Consider the following 25,983-nt stretch of genomic DNA (forward strand, 5'->3'; position numbering starts at 1 on the left):
ATATTCTATTTTGGTAGCCATTATAGATCACCATGCTTCTAGATCCTCAGGGAAGAAATTAGTGAGAGTGATTCAGAGATAGTTTTTGATCAATATATGAGAATAAGATTCTGGATTTGGGGTGAGGAATTTCTTAACATCAGTTTGTGGAAACAGTTACAAAGGACATATGATAATTGGGAGTCCTTGGTATTTGTTTATGCAAATTCTGCCAGTGGTTGCTAGATTGGTGGAACACTTGACATATCTTACAGGCTTTTTGGGATTCATCATGAGCAAAACTCTAAGGCTGTTGTCATTATGGAGTTTATGTTTTACTGTCTTACAGAGAGATATTCACATAGATTCCAAAAAAAGGAAAGTGCAGGAGGCTGTGAGAGCCAAATGCAGGGGGATTGATGAGACTTGTCAGGGATACTTCAGAAAGGCCACATTTGAGTTGAAAGTTGCAGAATGAGTACAGAATTAACCAGACAAATTGCTGGTGCAAAGGTCCCAGAAATAACATGTGGAACAAAATTTAAAGGAACATGAAGAAGGAAAAAAAATTACTTTTAAATTAATATTTAGGTTTATTCTCCTGAAAATAGGATTCTCACTCAAATTTTGTTTTCTTATGAGAGAGGGAAAACTCTTGTAAGATCACTTATTAGGTAGTTGATTGTCTATTAGCAGCTAGTTTTATAAACATTTTGAGAAACTGTTGTTTGTATGCATTGTTCTATATAAACTACACTTTGTAAAGGCTTGCATTTTAGCATTGCATGTATATGATCGTAGACATATGTTAATAAGCCCATAGATAGCATATGAGGCTCATCATGCATGACAGGGAAGTAATAATTAGGAATTGCTGTTTTGCTTAAGATACTCGTCCAGACTACCAGTACATTAAAGATACGCCTTCAGCCTTAACCGAATGCACTGTAGCAATTCAAGTTTTAATTTTAAATATTTGTATTAAAATGTGTTAATTTAGAAATAGGTACTTTTATACTTTACCTTATTCTTTTACATAGGACTTAAAAATGCTTACTGAATCATAGTACAGAATAAACTATTATATGCATTTAACTCAGTGTTTCATGTATATTTTTATAATACTAATTGCAAAATAGTTTGTAAGTAGTTTAAGATAGTTATTGTTTACTGTCTTAGAATGGTTTGCAAGAGCAGTGAGGTTTAGTTAGCTTCATGAAGGCTAAGTATAGGTTGAGCTTTTCTGTTATACTGCTTGAATCTACTGAGTCCAGATTATATGTATGTTATCTAAATTGTATTAAAACATACATAAGAAAATTTAGCACTTTCCTCTTTTCAGCTATACCGTTTAGTGACATTAAGTACATTCATTCACATTGTTATGCAGCCACCACCATTCATTTCCAGAACTTTATTCATCTTGTAAAAGTGAAACGATACCATTAAACAATAACCATTTCCCCTTTCTCCTAGCTCCTGGCAATTACCGTTCTACTTTTTGTCTCTCTGAATTTGATTACATACCTTATTTGAGTGGAATCATAAGTTATTTGTCCTTTTGTGACTGGCTTACTTCATTAACATAATGTCCTCAAGGTTTATCCATGTTGTCATGTGGGTCAGAATTTACTTTTTCTAAGGCTGACTAGTATTCCACTGTGTGTGAATACCATATTGTATTAATCCATTCATTTGTCAGTGGGTAATTTGGTAATTGGTTACACCTCTTGGTGATCAGGAGTAATGATGCAGTGAACACATTTTTGCAAATATCTGTCTGAGACTCTGCCTTCAGTTCTTCTGCATATATACGCAAAAGTGGGATTGCTGGGTCATATGGTAATTCTATTTTTTTATTTTTTGAGATACTGCCATGTTTATTTCCCATGATGGTTGCACCATTTTACATTCCCAGCAGTAGTGTACAAGAGTTCCAGTTAGTCCACAGCCTCATTAACCCTTATTCCTTTTTGTTTGTTTTCTGATTTTTTGATGGTAGCCATTCTAATGGGTGTGGGCCAATATCTCATCGAGGTTTGATTTACATTTCTTTAATGATTAGTGATGCTGAGTATCTTTTCATATGCTCACTATTCATTTGTACATCATCTTTGGAGAATGTTTGAGTCCTCTGCCCATTTTTCAATCAGGTTATTTGATTTTGTTATTGTTGAGTTATAAGAATTCTTGAATATTCTGGGTATTGCTCCCACATCACATATGATTTTTACATTTTTTGTTCAGTTCTACAGGTTGATTTGTTCAATTCTGCTTTTCACATTGTTGATTGTGTCCATTGATGTACAGAATTTTTTGAGTTTGAGATCAGTTTATCTATTGTTGCTTTGTTGCCTGTGCTTTTGGTGTTTTTGTCAAGAAAATTTTGCCACATTTAATGTCATGAATATTTTCTCCTGTGTTTTGTTCTAGGAGTTTTATAGTTTGGGGTTTTAGATATTTAATACTTTTTGAGTTAATTTTTGTGTGTGGTATTTTACGTCAATATATTACATTCTTTTTTACATGTAAATATTCAGTGGATATTCAGTTTTCCCAGCAACATCTGTTTAAAAGATTATTCTTTTCACATTGAATGTTCTTAGTACTCTTGTTGAAGATCATTTGACCATATGATTGAGGATTATTTCTGACCTTTCTATTCCTTAGTCTACATGTGTGTCTTTATGTCAGAACTATACTGCTTTGATTACTGTAGGTTTGTAGTTTGTCTTGAATCGGGGGTTTGACACCTTCAACTTCGTTCTTTTTCAAGACTGTTTTAACTATTTAGGAGTTGGCTTGACATTACGTATAAATACTAGGATGGAGTTTCTTTATCTTCAAACACTCTGTTTGAAGATATTGGTATTGATAGGGGTTGCATTGCTTCTGTAGACTGACATCTTAATAAGTCTTCCAGTCTGCGATATGAGATACCTTTACATTTATTCATGTCTTCAATTTCTTTCAGAAATGTAGTTTTTCAGGGTACGTGAAATCTTTCCTTCTTGGTTAATTTTATTCTTAAGTTTTCTTAATTTCCTTTTTGGATTGTTCATTGTTAGTGAACTGATTTTTAAGAATCAAAATCATTTGTATCTTGCAAGTTCAGTGAAATTGTTAATTAGTTCTAACACTTTTTAATTTATATTGTGGAAGCTTTAGTATTTTCTACATACAAGATTATATCATCTCCAACAGACATAATTTATCTTCATTTTTTGATTGGGATGCCTTTTTAAACTAATTAATTAATTTTCTTACCTAAATTCTCTGACTCAGAGTTACAGTTCTGTATTAAATAGAAGTGGTGGAAGTGATCAGCCTTATTTTATTCCAGATCTTAAAGGAAAAGCTTTCAGTATTGAGTATGATGTTTGTTGTGAGTTTTTCATATATGGCTTTTTATGTTGAGTTTCCTTCTCTTGCTTTTTTATTTCTTATCATAGCAGGGTGTTCAGTGTTGTCTAACCCTTTTTCTCAATCAGTTGAGTTGATCATTGGTATTTTTCCCTTTATTCTGTTAATGTGGTATATTACATTGATTGGTTTGAAAATCCTACTTGGTCGTGGTGTATAATCCATAATGTGCTGTTGAATTCAGTTTGCTAGTACAGTATTTTGGTGAGGATTTTTGCATCAGTATTCATCAGGGATATTGATCTCTAATTCCCTTGTTTGTAAAACATATTAAAAAAGAAAAGGATCTTAAATCAACAACCTAACTTGACAAGTTAAGGTACTAGAAGAAGAAGATACTCATCCCACAATTAGCAAAAGGAAGTAAATAATAAAGATTAGCACTGAATTAAAAGACAAGAGAGAAGAAATAGAGAAATAACTGAAACCAAACTGCTCTTTGAAAAGATCAATAAAATTGACAAATGGAATAATAATGAAGAGAAGACTCAAATTGCTGAAATCAAATGAAACTGGAGATATGACACCTGGTCGCAAAATATGTCAGATTCTAAGAAAACGGTATGAAGTATTATACATCACCAAGTTAAGTAAAGTAGAAGTAGATAAATACCTAGAAACATTAACCCTACCAGAACTAACTCATGAATAGACATAAAACTAGTAAGGAGAATGCATCAGTAATCAAAAATCTTACAACAAAGAAAAGCACTGGACCTGATGATGTCACTTGTGAATTCTGTCAAACATTCAAATAACATCATAGCAATCATTCTAAAATTTTTTTAAAAGTTGAGGAGGGAATGCTCCTCATTTGAGTCCAGCATTACCCTGGTACTTCAGCCAGAGAAAGACACTATAAGAAACCTACAGACAGGTATCCCTTGTAAACCATGATATACAATAATCAACAATATACTAACAAATTGAATTCAGCAGCATATTAAAATGATAATACACAGTGAATAAGTGGGAGTTATTCCTGGAGTGTAGAGTGTAGGTTCAGTATATGAAAATAAATATAATCAAATTAACAATAAGGGAAAAGAATACATAATAGTCTCAATTGCTGCAGAAAAACATTTGGCAAAATTCTTTCAGCATTTTGAATATATCATCACTCTCCTAGCCTGCAGGTTTCTGCTAGAGAAATTTCTGATAATCATATATAGGTTCTGATAATCATATATAAGTTCTCTTGTATGTGACAAGTTATTTTTCTCTTGCTCTTTTTGAGATTCTCTTTTAGTCTGACTTCTAACAGTTTGATTATTAGGTGTCTTGGCATGGCTGTCTAGTTGTGTACTTCTTGGAGTTCTTTGTTGAAATTCTCATTTTGTTTCTGTATAATTTTCTGGTTTTGTTTAGTTATCTATCCGTGTTCTTTTTCATGTCATTCTGCATTTTTAAGATGGTTTAAAGAAATTCTTCTACGGGGTTGGTTTTTTGGACTTCTTTTGATTAGGTCAGATTTCCCTAATCCCTAATGTTTTCATGTGTTCTATAATTTTGTTGTTGAGATTTTGGGCATTGGAGAAAATAGCTGCTGGTTCCAGTCTTTACTGACTGGCTTCGTGTAGGGGAAACCTTCACCAGTCAGTCCAGATAGATCTTTCAGACCTTCCTGGGCCTTCATGTCTTTGGCTTTGTGTGCTTTTCTCCAACTATATGTGGGTACTTTTGGCCATGTTCATTTCCTGTGTTTCTCATTAAGAGTTCTTGGTTTCAGTTTAACTAATCTCTTGCTCCTCCTGTCTTCCCTGTTGAACTGCAGAGTTCTGGTATAACATGCTGTGGCACTCATCTGTTTTCAGTGGCCTCGAACACTATGCCACTGTCAGGCCATTTGGAAATCCCTAGGAAAGCCAGAAATCTAGACCTAAGTTCCACTTTATTCCTTCTGTCCTGAGAAAGGAGTCAGTTGGAGCAAGGAATTGGGTATTATTTTTTCTCTTTTGCTTTGAGCTACATTGGGTTGGGGAATGACCCAGTGTGAGTCAAACTTCATGAACTCTTATCCTCCTCACAGTTGTCGTTTCTGTTGTTCATGCAGTCTTCTGGGTCCAGAAGCCCCATATTAACCAGTTTCTGGCTGTCTTACAATTATATTTTGATCCACATATTGCTGTTAACTTGTCTTTGAGGGAGATCTAGGGCCTGGAGCTTCATATTCTGCCATCTTGGTGACATCAGTCTCCTAGTACTAACTTTTATCTAGAGAAAGATGATACTTTCCTACTCCTAGAATATGTTGAACTACTAGAGTTTGAATATGACAGAAATGCTGTTGTGATCTAAAGGAAGTATCTAACATTGCGGTTTTGAATTACATTTCAAATGATTTGACTAATTACTCAGTTGCTCAGTTGTGTCTCAGGGTATTGTATCTTTGTAGTGCAGAGTTTCTCCCTAGACAAAACACAGAGGCTTTGTGAGAAGTAATGGGTCTGTGATGTTGGAGAAAGGTGTTTTATTTGAGGGAAGGGAGATTGCGTGGTCACTTTGTTTCCATTTACCCTAATAATATCCTGTTTTTTGAGAATGATGTATTCCCCTTGCTAAATTACTTAACATGTACCTCTGGATAGAGAGATAAGGGCAGACATAAAATGACAGATGAATACAATTTTAAGATATTTTAGTTCGAATAACGTCAAATGCCAAAGAGAATACTATGCAAGGGAAAAGTGTGTGAAGAAAAATTTAAGTAGGACCCCCTCACCTCCCACCCCAGGAAGTAGTGTTTTAGAGAGAGATGGGATTAATTCTAGGCTTCTGTACTTTCTTACCTGTGCTTTGTTAAATCACTCAATTTCTTAGAGCCTCAGGTTCCTAATTCATAGAACAAATTTCACAAAATCTGTGTAACTTCAGTTATGAAAGTCTTAGTTAAGTCTTGCTCTTGGACCAAGTGTCATCTCTCTTGTCCTCCACAAAACACCCATACACATAAAGCTTTCATTGTAGGTTTAGAAATGCCTTATTTTCAGTCAGCCATGGAACTCCCTTAAGACGATTTCCTTAAAAGCAATTTTGAACACAAACCAGATGATGAGAAAGAGGAATGACAGACATTTTTTCAAGAAATTCCTGAAGGACAGGTATCAGTGACTTTCGCTAGAGGGGTTTTAAGCATATTTTTGACCAAGAAAAATGGATCCAGAAAGAAATGGAGAAGCCAAAGTTTAAGACCAAGGCCTTTTTACACACGGAACATACACAGTGGGATCAGTAGCCCAGGTTAAAGGGCAAAAAGAACATTAGAATTGAATGGGTGGCTGATTTTTTTGAGTTGTAAGAAAAAATTAAATAGCTTTTGTTAGCAACAGAAGAACTCAACGAAAGATGATAGCGAATTTCTTTTGTTTTAATAATTGTCTACTTCATATAAAGTTTTTGAATGAGAATGTTTAAATATGGCAAAACAAAAGTGAAAGACTGTGATCTTCAAGTGACCATGTGGAGATATGTGTGTGTATATGTATTTATGTAATCTGTATGGATACTTCAGATGTTTTCTTGATCTACTTTCCCCCTCTAATCCTACCTTTATGAAATCATGTTTTATCTTAATTGGCTTTTCATTTTATTTATTTAAGAGCAGTCTACACCTTTAAGTATCTATATTTTCTCAGTATTTGATGGGCATTTTATAGATTCTTTTGTTAAGTAAAAGATAACTAAGAACTTTGTATTTTTTCTGGAATATTGTATCTAATATTAAGACTTTTATGTTTTCTTGTTATAACTACTGGTACAACAATGTAAATTTATTGAGTAACAATATTTATAAAAATTTTACTTTTTCACTTCTATTTCATTTTTATAGCCATCTCTTACTGATTGTGAAGACGTGATTACCATACACATTAAAATTGGAATGATTCATTATTTTTTTAATACTTAATACAAGTATACCTTTTGTTCCCTTCTACTTTTAGGTAATGAAATGGTCTCTGCAAGATGGTCTATCTTTGAATTGGAGATATTTAAGGCTGACATATGCTGGTACTTCAACTCTTATAAGTGGACTATAATTTCTTCTCTTACGACGACTAAATAAACAGACAAAATAGCAAAAATCTGTTCTGTGTCGAGTATGACTGCCACCACTCGTGGCTCTCCAGTAGGAGGGAATGACAGCCAGGGCCAGGCTCCTGATGGACAGTCTCAGCCCCCCTTCCAGAATCAGGTAGGTAATGAAGGCTGTGTTTTCTTGGGTGCTATGGATTAATAAACGATGGCCAGATGTCCTGAATAATTTGTAAAGTAATCATAAAAGCTATTGTCATTTTAAGTTACACTTTAAAAAAGTCACTGAGGTTCTTAGTAAAAGGAACCGTACTGTACGTATGCTTGAGAATGTACCTCTACTTTATTTTATATGTAAGGCCCTCTGAGCATGAGGGCAAAAGAGTTAAATCAGTCATTGTATCCTTTAGTTATCAGCATAGATTCAAGTCAGCTGTTTTTGTTGACATCCCATCTTTGTACCCACATGTACCTTATGCATCTGGTTAAGTAATATAATATCTAATCTTCAGATGTTCCATATCTTTAGATTAAAAATTCCACGTCTTTAAAATGAAGATAAATGAAATAATGTAAGTAAAGAGTTTGACAGATTTTAGTGCCAAAGTTTTGTGCTGGCCTACACGGAAATAGTTTTTTTCCTTTTCTCTGGAAGAATTTGTATAAAATAAATTTATTCAAAGTTTAATTAACATTAATTCTTTGATTCTAATATCAGATATTGGTCATTTGTATTTATTATGTCTTAGGGGATTAATCAGTTTCATTAAACTTTGCAAAATAGAGTTCTGGAAAGGTATTGCCTTTTATTTTTTTCCTCCCATTTGTAATTTTTTTTCATGTTCATTAGATCATTCCTTTTGTTTTCCTGGGGTTTAATTTGTTGTTCATTTTCTAGTTTCCTGATAATGAACTTTAAATAATTGTTCAGCTTTTCTTTCACTTTTTCCATTTTCTAAAACACGCAATTTATACTATAAATTTTTGCTAAACCATATCCTGTAACTTTTTTTTTTTTTTTTGCGGTAAGGGGGCCTCTCACAGTTGTGGCCTCTCCCGTTGCGGAGCACAGGCTCCGGACGCGCAGGCTCAGCAGCCATGGCTCATGGGCCCAGCCGCTCCGCGGCATGTGGGATCTTCCCAGACTGGGGCACGAACCCGTGTCCCCTGCATCGGCAGGCGGACTCTCCTCAACTACTGCGCCACCAGGGAAACTCTGTATCCCGTAACTTTTGATATGTTTATGGTTAGTGTTACTCAGTTAACATTTTAAAATTTGCATGGTAATCTTTCTTTGTAAGGATTCTTTATAAACACCATGCTTCGTTTTCAAGCAGTTAGAGATTTTCTGTTTAACTTTCTGTCATTGGTTTGTAGCTTAATTCCTCTGTTATTAGAGAATCTATTCTCAGTGATGCCACACTTAGGAACTTATTGAGGGTTGGTATGTTACTCAACATAGGGTTAATTTCACTTCTGCTTGGCAAAAATACTATATATTATGTATGCTGTAGCATTCATTATGCATGTCAGTTGTTTCCAGTTTTCTCAGTATTCATTGCATATGTTTTATATAACCTTGTTTTATTTTGTTTTAAATCTGCTGGTTTTATTACTCGTTGAGAATTCTGTTGATCTCCACCTGGGATTGTGGGCTTGCCCATTCCACTTTTATATGCTATATTAATTTTAGCTAGACATATTTTGAACCAGTAAGATGCATTCACATTGAAAATAGTGATTTTTGCGGGGAGGGGGTGTTTGACTCATTAATCTTTACGTGCACACCTCTTATGTGTGTAGAGATCTCTTTAATTAATTTTATAAATTTATTTATATATTTTATATTTGGCTGCATAGGGTCTTTGTTGTGGTTCTTGGACTTCTCATTGTGGTGGCTTCTCCTGTTGAGGAGCATGGGCTCTAGGTGTGCAGGCTTCAGTAGCTGTGGCTTGTGAGCTCTAGAGCGCAGACTCAATAGTTGTGGCACATGGGCTCAGTAGTTGTGGCTCGTGGGCTCTAGAGCTCAGGCTCAGTAGTTGTGGCGCATGGGCTTAGTTGCTCTGCAGCATGTGGGATCTTCCCAGGCCAAGGCTCGAACCCGTGTCCCTTGCATTGGCAGACGAATTCTTAACCACTACGCCACCAGGGAAGTCCTAGAGATCTCTTTAATCTCTAGTAACTCTTCCTACCTCAAAGCCTAACTCTCACATATTAGTATAGGTGCACCACTTTGCAGGGAGGGTGGAAAGTTACTGTTATGAAGGATATCTCATCCTTTTCTCTTTTAAACACCATTTGTTATTTTTACTGTCGTCTTTCATTAATTCCCCTGGGTACTACTGTTTTAAGTTATTCTCTTTTGTACTTTTTACTTGTGTTTAATGGGATTTTAGGTTTAGAGCAGACTTGAGCAGAAAATATAGAGTACTTGCCTATACTACCCTCACACCCTGCACCACAACCATCCTTGTTAAAATCAATGAATCTATATTGACAGATCATTATCACTCAAACTCTATAGTTTACATTATGGTTCACTTGCATGTTATCTTCTGGGAGGATTACAGTATTGTGTTTTACATTTAGGTTTCTGATCCACTTTGAGTTTTCATCGTGAAGGGTGTATCGTCTTGTTTCTGAATGAATTCATTACTTTGCTTGTGGATATCCAGTTGTTACAACATTATTTATTGTAAGGATGTCTTTTCACCATTGTTATTGTCTTTGTTCCTTTGTCAAAGATCAGTTGACTGTTGGTATGGGTCTATTTCTATATGTTTCTTCATTCCTTGAACTTTATATTTGTTTTTAGTATGTAAACTTTTAGACAGTTTTCAGCAAATGCAACATCAAGTTGAATTTCCTTTTTTTTTCCAGTATGCGGGCCTCTCACTGTTGGTGAAGAAGGAAAAAGAAATTCGTGCTAGGTTTGCAGTTCCACCTCTAACTGCAAAAGTTATAGCCACAGTGCATGATAAATGCTTAGTTTAGATGGAAAAGGCATTACATTTGTACAAGGTCTTTTTTTGTTTGTTTGTTTGTTTGTTTTGAGGTACTCGGGGCCTCTCACTGTTGTGGCCTCTCCCGTTGCGGAGTACAGGCTCCAGACACTCAGGCTCAGCAGCCATGGCTCACGGACCTAATCGCTCCGCGGCATGTGGGATCTTCCCGGATTGGGGCACAAACCCACGTCCCCTGCATCGGCAGGCGGACTCTCAACCACTGCGCCACCACGGAAGGCCAAATTTTGCTTTTGATCCACTCAATCTTTGTCTTTTAATTAGTGTATTTAGACTACTGATGCTTAAAGTGATTATTGAAATAATTGGATTAATACCTTCTGTATTTGTTAACTGTTTTCTGTTCATTGCTCTTGTCCTTTGTTCCTGGTTTTGTGTGCCACTTTCCTTCCACCTTTTGTGGTTTTAATTGAGCATTTTATGATTCTCATTTCTCTCCTTTTTTTAGCATATCAGTCATAATTTTTTTTCCTTTATAATGGTTACCTTAGTGTTTGCAGTATACGTTTCTAACTAATCTGCACATTCACTTTCAAATAACACGATAACAGTTATATGGGTAGTTTAAGTTCCTTATAATAAATTATTCATAACTCCTCCCTCTGGTTCTTTATATCACTGCCATTATTTATTTCATTCACCCCAAATCTATTATCCTTAAATATATTGTTGCTTACATTATTTTGGACACATTATGAGTTCACAAAAGAACTAAGATAACGAAAGTATTTATTTTGTCTTCACTTACTCCTTTTCTAATGCTTTTCCTTTCTTTATGTTGAACTGAGTTTCTGACCCATATCACTTTTTTTCTCTTTGAAAAACCTAAAATTTCGTGCAAGGCAGAACTACTGACTATAAATCCCCTTAAATTTTGTCTTAAAGATTCCTCCTTCACTTTGAAGTGTGTTAGTTTCCAGGACAGAGATTTCTAGATGGGTGGTTGTTTTCTCTTAACTCTTTGTTTTTTAATTTTTATTGGAGTATAGTTGATTTACAATGTTGTGTTAGCTTCTGCTGTACAGCAAAGTGAATCAGTTATAAATATCCATGTATCCATTCTTTTATAGATTCCTTTCTTTATAGGTCATTACAGAGTATTAAGTAGAATTCCCAGTAGTTCCTTATTAGTCACCTATTTTATATAGTGCTGTGTATATGTCAATTCCAATCTCCCAATTAATCCCTCCCCCTCTTACCCCCTTAACTCTTGAAATATTGTGGGGTTATTTTTCCTTCATGGCTTCTGAGGAAAAGTCTGCTGTAACTTTTTTTAAATAATTTTTTTGATATGGACCATTTTTAAAGTCTTTATTGAATTTGATACAGTATTGGTTCTGTTTTATGGTTTGTTTTTTTAGAGGCATGTGGGAGCTTATTTAGCTCCCTGACTAGGGATTGAACCTATGCCCCTTGCATAGAAAGGTGAAGTCTTTTTTTTTTTTTCTCTTTTTTCAGTACGCAGGCCACTCACTGTTGTGGCCTCTTCCATTGCGGAGCACAGGCTCCGGATGCACAGGCTCAACGGCCATGGCTCATGGGCCCAGCCGCTCCACGGCATGTGGGATCCTCCTGGACCAGGGCACGAACCCGTGTCCCCTGCATTGGCAGGCGGACTGTCAACCACTGTGCTACCAGGGAAGCCCGGAAGGTGAAGTCTTAACTACTGGACCACCAGGGAAGTCCCAGCCTGCTGTAACTTTTATCCTTGCTCATTTATAGGAAAGATTCCCCAGCCCCCCAACTAATGACTTCTTTCAAGATTTTTCTTTACCATTTACTTTTTGCGGTTTGAATATGATATGCCTAGGTGCTTTTCTTTCTTTCTTTTTCAAACATTTATCCTGCTTGTTTTTCTCTGAGGTTTTTGGATCTGTACTTTGGTGTAAGACATTAATTTGGGGAAAATTCTCAGTCATTGTTTCAAATTTTTTTTTTTTTTTCTCTCTTTCTGCATTCTGGAATTCCAAGTATGCACATGTTACACCTTTTGTAGTAGTCCTTCAGTTTGTTCCTCTTTTTTCTCTTTGCTTTCCAGTGTTGGAAGTTTCTCTGGACATATGTTTAACCTTAGAGATTCTTTCCTCAGCTGTGTCTAGTCTACTAAGGAACCCATCACAGGCATTCTAAATTATTGTTACACCATTTTTGATCGCTTGCATTTCCTTCTGGTTCTTTATTAGAATGTCATCTCTCTGCTTACATTACCCATATCTTCTTTAATGTTTACATTTTCCATTAGTGTCCTTGGCACATTAGCTGTAGTTAAAGTTTTGATCTGATAATTCCATTATCCCTCCCGTATTTGATTCTGATGCCTGCTTTGTCTCTTCAAGCTATGTTGATTATCTTTTAGTATGCCTTGTAATTTTTTGTTGAAATCTGTACATACTATATTGGATGGTAGTAAGGAGGGACAGGATTACTGGAGAGGGCTAGTATTGGGTATTTCTCTTTTCCCCTCGTGGAAGGCTATATAGCAGGCTAGAATTTGCTGTTTTCCTTATTTCGGGTTGGTTAGGTTCTGATAAAAACCTAGGCGATTAGGCTCTGGAAAAGTTTTTCCTGAGGATAGGCGCTATTAAGAACAGAATGCTTGGGGACATATTTCAGAATGGCTACTTTGTACCACCTCCTCCTCCTTCAAACACAAGGGAATTTTTCTCTGATCTTCACTGTGATAACTTGATAGGACTTCTGGAAGTAAAACTCAGAAAAGTGTGGGGGTTTCCTTAAGTTTAGACCCCCCTGGAGTTTTTAAACTCTCAGACTTTCCATACTCCGCTTCCAGCAGTTAATGAATTAACGGTTTAGGTTTTCTTATCCCAGTACAGTAGTATCCCTCCCCTGCACCTTATCCCCAAGGAATACATTCCGAGACCCACAGTGGATGCTTGAAATTTCAGGTGGCACCGAACCCTGTATATATAGTATGCTTTTTCCTAACCATTGATACCTATGATAAAGTTTAATTTGTAAATTATGCACAGTAAGAGGTGTACAATTTTATTAATAATAAGATAGACAATTGTTGGGGACTTCCCTGGCTGTCCAGTGGTTAAGACTCTGACCTCCCTGTACAGGGGGCACAAGTTTGATCCCTGGTTGGAGAACTAATATCCCTCATGCCACACGGCAGCCTAAAATAAATAATTAAATAAAATAGAAAAATTGCAGTAATAACATACTATAATAAAAATCATGTGAATGTGGTCTCTCAAAACACCTTGTACAGGCTTCCCTGGTGGTGCAGTGGTTGAGAGTCCGCCTGCCGATGCAGGGGACACGGATTCGTGCCCCGATCTGGGAAGATCCCATATGCTGTGGAGCGGCTAGGCCCGTGAGCCATGGCTGCTGAGCCTGCGCGTGTGGAGCCTGTACTCCGCAACGGGAGAGGCCACAACAGTGAGAGGCCCAAGTACCGCAAAAAAAAAAAAACCAAAAAACAAACAAAAAAACACCTTGTACAAATGTAATGCCTTTTCCATCTAAACTAAGCATTTATCAGGCACTGTGTCTATACCTTTTGCAGTTAGAGGTGGAACTGCAAACCTAGCATGAATTTCTCTTTCCTTCTTCACAGTTTCACAGGTAGAAAATTCATTCTTACCATAGGTGTTAGTAGCCTTATATGATTTTTTTTCTTCCCTTGTTAATTCAAGAACTTTCAGCTTTTCACCTTAAGAACTTTACAGCTTTTCTTTGGCATTTCTGAATTGCCAGAATCACTATGCTTGTGCTTGGTGGTGATAATTAAGTAAAATAAGGGTTTCTTCTAAGAACACAAGCACTGCATTAGAGGACAATCTGATAGCCAGGTGATAACCAAAGTGATAATATTCTTATCCAGTGCAGGACCGGTTGGGCAGGAGCAGGATGCCTTGAGATTTCATCAAGTTACTCAGGGCCCACAATTTGAAAACTTGTGAAGTGTTTATTTCTTGAATTTTCCATTCCATAGATTTAAACCACAGTTGACTGTGGGTAACTGAAACTGCAGAAAGCAAAACTGCAGCTAAGAGAGGGATTACTGGTCTGGTTTCCATGGAGGTTTCTGCTTGTGGTTTTCTGCTCTGGTAATTTTTGATTCTTTGTGTCCCCCCCAACTCTATTTTGATTTTGTGTGCAGCAGTTTTCCCCTTTGACCTTAATTATCTGCTCAATGTGAGAAGAGTTGTTGATTTTCATTTTATTCATCTCTTTTATTTTTTAAATATTCCCTTACTGGTTCTTTTTGAAGTATAGTTAATTTACAGTGTTGTGTTAGTTTCAAGTGTACTGCAATATTATTTAGCTCTTTTAATTGTTAGTAAGGAGTGACAACTTACAGGCTCCTTACATATTGGACTGGAAACCAGCAGTCTCTTCCTATACTTTTACTTTCTTCTTTTTTGTGTACTTGTATTTAAGTATCTATATTTTATGTAGCCTATGGCTAAGTTGTTTTTTTTTTTTTTGTAACTTAAAACAACACCCCTTTTCTCACAGTTTTGGTGAGTGAAGAATTTGAGAGTGGATTAGCTGACTGGCTCTGCCTCAGTATCTTTTTTTATGGTTGTGGTCAGCATGTCACCTTGGATTATAGTTTTCTGGAGATTTGACTGGGTTTGGGGACTTCATTTCCACAGTGGCTCACTCAGATGACTTTTGGCTGGGGATCTCAGTTCCTTACCACATGGGCCTCTGTACCTGTGCACATTGCCTTCAAGACACTGTTACAAGTGTCTTCAGGACATGGTACTTAACTTTTTCCGGAAAGATAGCTCTAAGAGAGTCACCAGAAGTTATGGTGACTTCTGTAATGTAGCCTCAAAAGTTACTCTTTTCCACACTTTGCATAAAGATTTGTAATTACGGAGGTTCAGTACAACTATATTGTATTATCAGTAAACATTACAGAAACTGATGTTCTCTAATTTTAATCTGGTTAATTCATGTAGTACAGTGTAGCTATGAATTAACTTTTGTAAGGTTCTTAATTATGTGGAAGAATACTCATAGGTTGACAGGAAAAGATATCAGTGTGATTTCCATTTTGTCAAATATTTACAGATATATATTGACAATAAAAAATTTATATTTTCACATAACCTGTGTTGGCATCTGAATTGCTAAATATTGTACATGTTATAAAAATTTAAATCTATAATATTTAATTTTAAGGCCTCATCACCTGATTCCTTCAATGAGAATTCCCCACCAGCTCGTCCAGATGAACAAGGTCAAGGTGATGCTCCACCACAGCATGAAGGTGAGGAACCTGCATTTCCACATACTGACCTGGCAAAGCTGGATGACATGATCAACCGGTAAGTTCGTTGTTTTGGGCGGGGTTTGTTGGTTGGTTGTGTTTTTTTGTTTTGTTTCATTTTGGGTTTGCTGTTTTTGTTTTATTTTATTGTAGTATGATTGATTTACAATGTTGTGTTAATTTCTTCTGTACATCAGAGTGGCTCAGTTATACACATATATATTCTTTGTCATCTTTTCCATTGTGGTTTGTCACAGGATTTTTTTAAAAATTAATTATTTGGTTGTGTTGGGTCTTCACTGCTGCACACGGTCTTTCTCTAGTTGCGTTGTGTGGGGGCTACTCTTCATTGCGCTGCACAGGCTTCTCATTGCAGTGGCTTCTCTTGTTGCGGAGCTCAGGCTTTAGGCACGCAGGCTTCAGTACTTGTGGCACATGGGCTCAGTAAGTTGTGGCTTGTGGGCTCTAGAGCACAGGCTCAGTAGTTGTGGCGCACGGGCTTAGTTGCTCTGCAGCATGTAGGATCTTCCTGGACCAGGGATCAAACCCGTGTCCCGTGCATTGGCAGGCGGATTCCTAACCACTGAGCCACCAGGGAATTCCCTGTCACTGGATATTGAATATAAGTCCCTGTGCTATACAGTAGGACCTTGTTGTTTAGCCATCCTAGGTATTACGGTTTGCATCTGCTAATCCCAAACTCCCAGTCCTTCCCTCTTCTAACCTTAGGGTTAGTTTTAATTTTTTTTTTTTTAATGGAGGCAATAAACTAAAAAAACCTATCAGCATTGCAGCTGGTAGTAAATGAGAAAAAGTGGACTTCAATGTCACAGTCATCTTACTGTCCTTTTTTAAAAATATATATTTAAATTTATTTATTTATGGGTGCATTGGGTCTTCGTTGCTGCATGTGAGCTCTCTCTAGTTGCAGTGAGCGGGGGCTACTCTTTGTTGTGTGCAGTGTGAGGGCTTCTCATTGTGGTGGCTTTTCTTGTTGTGGAGCACGGGCTCTAGGTGTGTGGGCTTCAGTAGTTGTGGCTCGCGGGCTCTAGAGTGCAGGCTCAGTAGTTGTGGCTCACGGGCTTAGTTGCTCCGCGCTATGTGGGATCTTCCCAGAACAGGGATTGAACCCATGTCCACCATGCATTGGCAGGTGGATTCTTAACCATTGCATGACCAGGGAAGTCCCTTACTGTCTTCTTAATAGCCTTCACATTTTAGTCATTACCAAATACTTTATAACTCATTGTTCCTAATGCAGGCATTTGTATGGAGTTTTTTGGTTTTCGTTTTTTTCTGGTACACGGGCCTCTGTTGTGGTCTCTCCCATTGTGGAGCACAGACTCCGGATGTGCAGGCTCAGTGGCCATGGCTCATGGGCCCAGCTGCTCTGCGGCATGTGGGATCTTCCCGGACCAGGGCACAGGCCGTGTCCCCTGTATCAGCAGGCAGACTCTCAATCACTGCACCACCTGGGAAGCCCTGTGTATGGAGTTTTTAAAATTGAAAGACAATGATGATAAGGATAAAGCTGTTAAAATATGATGATATGTGATGTTACTTGGTATGTTTCTTACCTAGAACTATATGTGGATATTTCCTTTTGAGTGTTTATGCAGTTCGTTTCTCCATGGTATACTGACTACTAGAGTTGCCAAGTGACTTTTGTTATTTCTACGATGTCCATTTTCTATAGGAGTCCACTTTTTCTCATTATTACCAGTTGCCATGCTGATAAAGTAGTGCTTTTCTAGTTTATTACTTACAGTTTTTTACGGATCAACGACAGGGTCCTACTGTATAGCACATTACTGTAAGAGATTGTATTATTGTTTACTTTGTCTGATGCTTGTTATTATTACTAGAGTGTACTTCTAATTAGAACCAGAGGACTGAGTTATAGTAAATCCTTAGTGGCAGGGAACTAAAAAAGATGCTTTTCTGTAACTAAAAGTAATCCAAAAAGGTAGTATCAATTTATGTCTAACAGATGATTTGTAATAAGAAATCTTTATCAAAATAAGAATATTTGGGAATTTGCTATAATTCAGGAAAGGGTTTAAGGGATAGATAGAAGTAGGTTCTTTAGGGGAAGTAGTGGGTTGGTAGTGGATATATTCCTAAATGACTGAGCTTTTTTGATATTGGGGAAAATACTAATTGGATATGGTGGTATCTGTATCATTGCTTTGATGTTGAAGTATACTTATTGTATAAAAGCTTGGAGACCATATGAGTCCCATAATCTTCAGGAGAAGTTGATAGATCGTCCTGTGAAGGTGAATTGAGAAACCAGCCATTTGTCTTCTCATTTCTTTTGTCTGTTGTGAAGAAGACAAAAGAAAAGGGTTGTCATACTTGTTTTTTTCTCACTAATAAACCTGAACCTCAAAAGAACACTTTTCCTACTAACCCTAACAACAGGTATACACTTAATAATTATTTTTAGTTTTAGTGGTCTGTGAAAGTTATTAAAGGAATTCTCCCTTAATGCTATGTCTGTAATTTTAGTACTTTAAAAAATTGTGTGTGTAAATACAGTAGCACTAAGCAAGTAATTTGCCAATCTCTTTTTTAAATTTTATGATGAATACATAATATAGTCAGGGTTTCTTCACTTTTTCATAGTAAAAGCAATTACAGTAGGTAAGTTATTTATGGTATTTCATTTGTGCTCAAACAATGCAGCATTTTAAAACTCTATGATAATTTTTAGGCCTCGATGGGTGGTTCCAGTTTTGCCGAAAGGGGAGTTAGAAGTGCTTTTAGAAGCTGCTATTGATCTTAGTAAAAAAGGTGAGTTTATATTTTACTGTACTTCTTATTATGTATGCTATTATATATTTTTTCACATTAAAAAAATTAATTTATTTATTTTTTGCTGCGTTGGGTCTTTGTTGCTGTGCGTAGGCTTTTCTCTAGTTGTGGCAAGAGGGGGCGCATGGGCTTCAGTAGTTGGTGGCTCACGGGCTCTAGAGCGCAGGCTCAGTATTTGTGGCACATGGGCTTAGTTGCTCCGCAGCATGTGGGATCTTCCCGGACCAGGCTCGAACCCATGTCCCATGCATTGGAAGGCGGATTCTCAACCACCGTGCCACCAGCGAAGGCCCCACATTGTTTTTGAAGGCTTTGTTTTTTTCAATTATAAAATCCTAGACTACACTATATCGCTAAACTTTCTAGTAGGGCTTATGTATATTAAACTTAGAGCAGAATGTTCATAGAAACCTTAAGACAGCCTTTAAGGACCTCTGAGTCCTTTAAAATGTAATGCAGAATTTTATATGACTATTCATGTTTCTTAGAACAGGATCTGTTGTTTTATGTTTTGAAAGAAGTTGTTACTCAAAAGTCAAAAACATTTTTTAGAATGTAATAGATTTAAAAAATCTGTTATGTGAAAGAGTACACATTATAGCATATTTTACAGTTTATAAACTGTAAAACATTATAGAATATTTTACAGTTTAAAAACACTGTGTGGCCATATGACTTCAGATATTTTTGTAGTTTTTTTTTGGTACCTAAACCATTTATATTTGAGAAATATGTTAATTTGCAAAATAATTCAGTAAAAAATATTTTAACTCAGCCATTTGAATCACTTACTAAAAAGCCAGTGAATCAAATGACATGCTAATGGAAGCCCCATCTGTTATTGTCTTTGTAATAAGCTGTCAAGATTGTATGTTTGACATTTTTTTAAACACAAAGGTTTTTTTCTGAGAAGGATAAAAAGTCTTGGGAAATAAGGGTGTTTTGTGTGTGTGTGTGTGTGTGTGTGTGTGTGTGTGTGTGTGTTTTAAAGCAATTAACAAAATCTGTTACCAGATGTAAAAGTTTTGTGTTGCAACACATCATTTTTCTATGACTTTCTTCTACTAATAGGTGCACCTGAATTCTTGTAGCAAATGACTAATTTTTGTTGTATATTGTACTTGATTAAGGCCTTAAAGGCCAAAACAAAGGGCAGTAGCATTATATTTTCTGGTTCATCCAATGAGGAGTTGAAATGGGCTAGCCACAGATGTATTTACTGAGTGTAATGTCATTAGGCAAATTTTTAACATCTGTGATGCCTTGGGAAATCTGTCTGACTCCATGGCAAGGGTAATAATTTTATTTAACTTATAGAGACCTAACATTTAAAGAATGTTTCATGATTTTTTTTTTTTTTTTTGCGGTACGCGGTCCTCTCACTGTTGTGGCCTCTCCTGTTGTGGAGCACAGGCTCCGGATGCACAGGCTCAGCGGCCATTGCTCACGGGCCCAGCCGCTCTGTGGCATGTGGGATCTTCCCGGACTGGGGCACGAACCCGTGTCCCCTGCATCGGCAGGTGGACTCTCAACCACTGCGCCACCAGGGAAGCCCTCATGATTTTTAAAAAAAAATCTTACAGACATAATCTAGTGTCCTATGAAAATATCTTACCAGATAAAAAATATTTCTCAACACTCAAAAAAATTTTATTGTGGTTAGTTTGGGTTGTATTTATTTATTTATTGAAGGGTTCATGTACTAGACATGTTTTAGGTCCTGACAATATGTGATGAACAAAAACTGAAAATGCTACTTAGTTTAATAGCATTGCCATTCAGTGGATGTATATCATTTTCAGGGGCTTTTCTCCACTTTTTTCTGGGGTCATGGTTACTGTATGAAGCAAAGTTTACATTTTTATGGAAGATCCTGGGTTTAACTGACATACCAATAAGTATATAATTGAAAGCACAGTATACTTTATTGTACTAATTTAGTTTCTGAGTTAAGACGAGTTACAAGTTGTCTTTTTGGATGAAGGCACATGAGTCTGTTCTATTAAATCACACAAAAGTAAAAAGAAAATTCTTAGATGCCAAGAAGTGAGAGAACTAATTAGAAAGACAGGATTCATCTTTTAAATTTTTTTTCAAGTAAATTTATTTGTTTACATATTTTATTGTTTTTTGGCTTCGTTGGGTCTTTGTTGTTTCACATGGGCCCTCTCTAGTTGCAGCGAGCGGGGGCTCCTTTCTTTGTGGTGCACGGGCTTCTCATTGTGGCAGCTTCTTTTGTTGCGGAGCACAGGCTGTAGGTGAATGAGCTTCAGTAGTGGTGGCTCGGGGCTCTAGAACGCAGGCTCAGTAGGTGCGGTGCACGGGCTTAGTTGCTTCGTGGCATGCGGGATCTTCCCGGGCCGTGGCTCGAACCCGTGTTCCCTGCATTGACAGGTGGATTCTTAACCACTGCGCCACCAGGGAAACCCCTCATCTTTTAAATTTGATGATAAATAACTTACAGGCAAATGAAGTTTTTAAGTCACTGTTTAAAAGTTTGAACTGTTACTTTCAGTGAGTAAAAAGAAATGGTTTGTATTCCCTGTCTACCCAGTAATTGTCTTTGTTTTAAAGTCTAGTTTAAAAGTCTAATTTCAGAGCATTTTCATCGCATTCATTAATTTGATGTAGTTTTATACAACTCAGTGTTACTGAAGTTTATTGAGTATAGTATTTCATTTTTCTGAGTTACATGTTTTTAGTGTAAATAAGTTACCATTTAACCTCTCTTGGTAATGCCCTGCCTTGTTTCAAAAGCTACAGTACTATTTTTTAGTTGGAAACCATAATAGTTCAAAACAGTTTAATGATATAACTGGCCAGAGAACTTTTTACTTTGTGTCAGGTTTAATTTTTTCACCTTTTCTTAGGTCTCGATGTTAAAAGTGAAGCATGCCAACGTTTTTTCAGAGATGGGCTAACAATATCTTTCACTAAAATCCTTATGGATGAGGCAGTGAGTGGCTGGAAGTTTGAAATTCATGTGAGTCTTATAATTTATTTTGGAGACTCAGGTTTACATGGTGATCCCTGTGGGTTTGTCTGGAAAACATTACTGTGAATAATGTATCAACTCTGCTGATGTATTTGATTCAGTTAAAGGTCTTTTAGAATGAGCTTGACATTTTGAGTTATGAAACCTTTGCTTCATCTCTCACCTGGAACCCCAGGTCCCTGTGACCTTATGTAAGATACCATATTTCATCAAATGTATTGGGTTGGCCAAATAGTTTGTTCAGGTTTTTCTATAAGATGTGATGGAAAAACCCAAACAAACCTTTTGGCGAATCCAATATGTGTTGTTGATTGGTAGAGTCCCCCTGATTTATTTACCAGTAAGAAAGATAAATACCCCAAATGGGGAATATAATAGGAGACTCCCAGTATAGATGGCTACCAAAGGGTGTGTACAATTTCATTGAAAATGTAGCTGGTAATTAAACTCATCATGTAGAAATGATATCTTGCAAGATATCTTGCACAGTTTAACCTTGGCAGTGAGTAGAGAGAAAGAAAATCATCCCTGGGAATTTAAAAAACTAGTATGCCCACAAGTTTGTGGTATGAATTCGAACTCAGTTTTAATAGCAGAAGTCAAACAGAATTTAAAGTAGTCTAAGATTGGTTGTATCTTCAAGTGACTGCATCAGGAAACACAAGAACTCTAAGGTAACACCTTCAGTCTAGGACAAAATTAATTCAAGCTACCATTAATTCTAAGATACCCTCATATTCCAGAGATTTTGAAAATGAAAAAGTATGCATCTTAATAGAAGCATTGAAGCACTATAATTATTCCAAACCTCTGGTTATTTATAAAATGGAATTACTCAAAAGTTATGAAGTAAACATATACTTTTTTTGTGAATTTCAACCTAGAAAGTATAACTTAGACATTTCCCACAAATACTTGTGGCTTATTATATAAATCCTTACATTTTCTGATTTGATGTGAATTTTTAGCTGTAGAAATAGACATTTTGGGAAGGATCTGTGAGTTTTGAATTGAGGCTTAGATTACACATCTTTGGGTCTTTGTTAATTTACATGACTTAAAATGTTTAAGTCGTGGATTTTGGAATTACTGCCTCTAGAGTAGAAACTCCAAAAAAAGAAAATGGTAATTTGCATGTTCCTGTGCACATAGAGTAGAAATAGACAACCTCTGGTGCCTACTTCATTTGTAACCCTTCTCAAATATCTTTTGAAATTGGGTGCAATACTATTATGAAGTGAGTAAGTATAAATTTATTTTACTGATATATCAGTTTGATCTCAGTATTTGTTAAATGATCATATGTATAGAAAAATGTTGTGAGATCATTATTAACAAGATTTTAATGTTTCATTGTTTGAAATTGCAATGTTTTCTCTTACTGAATCAACTTCTCCACCCCCAATATAAACAGAGGTGCATTATTAACAATACCCATCGCCTCGTGGAACTTTGTGTGGCCAAGTTGTCCCAAGACTGGTTTCCACTTCTAGAACTTCTCGCCATGGCCTTAAATCCTCATTGCAAATTCCATATCTACAACGGTACACGTCCATGTGAATCAGTTTCCACAAGTGCTCAGTTGCCTGAAGATGAGTTATTTGCTCGTTCCTCAGATCCTCGATCACCAAAAGTGTGTTGGTTTGTTATTTTCAAAATTAAATATTAAAATTGTTTTATCATAAAACAGTAGAGTCATTAACCTCCTTTTAACTTAATGATCAGCACATAACCTTGTTACATGCTGCTTCTTGGGGCCTTCACAGTTGTCTTATATTCCTCAGTCAGTAGTTTGCCGCAAAGTCTTGTGTATCTGTAGTTCTTTCTGTGGTTTTCTTGAACTGTCCCTGCTCCTTTCTGTCGCTTTCCCTATCCTGAGTTCCAAGCTCCTTTTGTTTGTCTGATCTGCAAGGTAGGCAATAGAAACAAATTTCTCAGGCAGCCCACAGTTTATTAATGTTGCAAATTCAGTCCTCTCTGCCCTTTCCAGTTTATGTAAAAGGATTAAAGATTAGACCATTGCTTCCCTTAAACTATGTTGCTTTGGGGAAGGAGTGGGCATTTGTCAGTAAAAACACAATGAAATTGCCTAACTTTTGAATGTGACTTCTTCTTGATTGAGCATTTGCTTGGTTGCTCTAAAATGTGGACTGATTTTCAGAGCTCCTATAAAGTTATTTAACAAGACCAATGCTTTCAAGCTTCCTATTCGGAAGTCTTCCTACTGTCAGTCTCTATATTAACCCTTTAAAAAAGGGTTATGGTAGGAAATAAAATGGGAGGAAAATGCTATAGTGCATTTATTCAGGAAAAAAACTTGATTTACAGGAGGCTCGTAATAGGTTACTATCAAAGCTAGAATTGAGATATACCAATGTAGTCCTCAGTTAGCATTTTACATGTGCTTTGAATACTTTTTTTCTCTTTGTAATTATTTTCTGTTTGTAGAAATTATTTCTGCCTCAGATTGTTAGTTAAAAGGCCTCTGTTCCTAATTTTTGTTTCTGTTAATATTTTTTCCCGTAAAATTTGGCTTTTTAAAAGATAAGATTTAAAGGTCTTTCTTGTGCACTTATGCTTACAATATGATTTTTATATTTACATAATGTTTAAACTCATTTATATCTTTCTATAGCTGTGTTTTTAGCTACGAAAACTTAATTTCTGTTCACCAAACATATGGGATGTGAACAAATACCAGCCATGCCACTAGGAACTACTTCGTAAATTAAACCTGTGCTGCCTCTGGCTCAAGCAATACAGAGAACAGAATACAATAGGAAAAGTTCTAAGTCTCCATAAATATTTCTGTGACCATTTAATACAAATATTTTGTATTCTTTTAAAACACAGCTTTACATAATTATTTTATTGAATTTCTGATTTCAAACAAAGGTATTTCAAATAGTAGCTTTTTCCATTCTTAAAGGAAAAAATTAACTCATAGACTCTATTGCAGGGTTGGCTCGTGGATCTCATCAATAAATTTGGCACATTAAATGGGTTCCAGATTTTGCATGATCGTTTTACTAATGGATCAGCATTAAACGTTCAAATAATTGCAGCCCTTATTAAGTAAGTTAATTTTTAAAATTAATATTCATTGTACTGTAGAGATTTATTTTATGGCCTTGAAAATAATTGAATTTCAGTTTTCTATTCTGTTAATTTTTTTTAAGTGTTGAAATTAGTTTGGGAGTTAAGTCTTGGTAAAAATACTGGATATCACAAAAATATTGCTTTTTCCTTATTTCAGACCATTTGGACAATGCTATGAGTTTCTCAGTCAAAATACAGTGAAAAAGTACTTTATTCCAATTATAGAAATAGTTCCACAATTTTTAGAAAACTTAACTGATGAAGAACTGAAAAAAGAAGCAAAGAATGAAACCAAAAATGATGCCCTTTCAATGATTATTAAATCTCTGAAGAATTTAGCTTCAAGGATTCCAGGACAAGAAGAAACTGTAAAAAATTTAGAAATTTTTAGACTGAAAATGATACTCAGGTAAGAGATTTCCTTCTGTAAATAATTACTTGCTTGGTTTCTTGTAGTGATACTCAATCCAAATTTTTCTTACAGATTATTGCAGATTTCTTCTTTTAATGGAAAGATGAATGCACTGAATGAAATTAATAAGGTGATATCTAGTGTATCATACTATACTCATCGACGTGGTCATCCTGAGGAGGAAGAGTGGCTGACAGCTGAGCGAATGGCAGTAAGCCTCTTTGCTTCTTTTAGGAATAAGAATCTGCTTAACGAAAACTAGTACCGGTTAATGTTAGAACAAAATCTAACTCTGATATTAGGAGATTGACTTAATTGTGAGCTATTAAATACTAAAACTTTCTTTATAACAGTAATTACAAATGATTGGTTATTTGGAAGTGATAGGCTAACGTATTGTGTCTCTGGTAAATTTATCATTATTAAATGTGGGTAGGTGTTCATGATGTAGTTAGTTTGGTGGTTTGGATAAATGAAGTGGATAGAGGTGATCTTTAGAGGGGGTCCGTGCTGGAATCTAGTGAATGAATTGGTGTGGTGATAAATTTGCAAATTCAGTTTAGAAGTTTTAAAATGGAGATTATACTTAAAGGAATAAAATCTTTACAGGTAATGTCATGAGTTTAATAACTTCATTTTTAGAACACCTGTATCTATATCATTTTGACATTGATGTATGATAGATATTTTTGTATATTTTAGTATTGGAATGAATAGCATACAGTAAGTTATAGTAATAAGTTATTCAGTAATAATTTTTGAATGTATATTCTGTGCCAGCACTGGGGTTTATCTGTGAAGAATAATCTCTACCTTAAAGGAGTCTTCAGTTTAGTAGTATAAATGATCAAACTGTGATAAAAGGTTCTTTGAGGACATATGGTTGATACTGAGAAGTATTACAACCTAGAGCCAGGTTCAGATTCAGTGTTGGGGGTCAGCTCTCCTGTCT

General features: G+C 36.0%; 1 protein-coding gene across 4 annotated transcripts in view; it reads left to right on the forward strand.

Annotated features, from left to right (window-relative positions):
- Positions 1-25,983, forward strand: part of LOC309978900 (ubiquitin carboxyl-terminal hydrolase 9X-like) — a 145,825-nt gene that overhangs the window by 13,198 nt on the left and 106,644 nt on the right. For all 4 annotated transcript variants that reach the window (XM_082865562.1, XM_082865561.1, XM_082865564.1 and 1 more), the window contains 8 exons: positions 7,344-7,594; positions 15,621-15,766; positions 18,425-18,504; positions 21,396-21,508; positions 22,935-23,153; positions 24,480-24,595; positions 24,777-25,028; positions 25,104-25,242. In XM_082865562.1, the coding sequence (XP_082721688.1) occupies positions 7,502-7,594; positions 15,621-15,766; positions 18,425-18,504; positions 21,396-21,508; positions 22,935-23,153; positions 24,480-24,595; positions 24,777-25,028; positions 25,104-25,242 (1,158 nt within the window). In that variant the 5' untranslated portion in view covers positions 7,344-7,501. The remainder of the gene's footprint in view (positions 1-7,343; positions 7,595-15,620; positions 15,767-18,424; positions 18,505-21,395; positions 21,509-22,934; positions 23,154-24,479; positions 24,596-24,776; positions 25,029-25,103; positions 25,243-25,983) is intronic.

Source organism: Leucopleurus acutus (genome assembly GCF_964270905.1).
Source record: "Leucopleurus acutus genome assembly, chromosome: Y".
Classification (NCBI taxonomy): domain Eukaryota; kingdom Metazoa; phylum Chordata; class Mammalia; order Artiodactyla; family Delphinidae; genus Leucopleurus; species Leucopleurus acutus.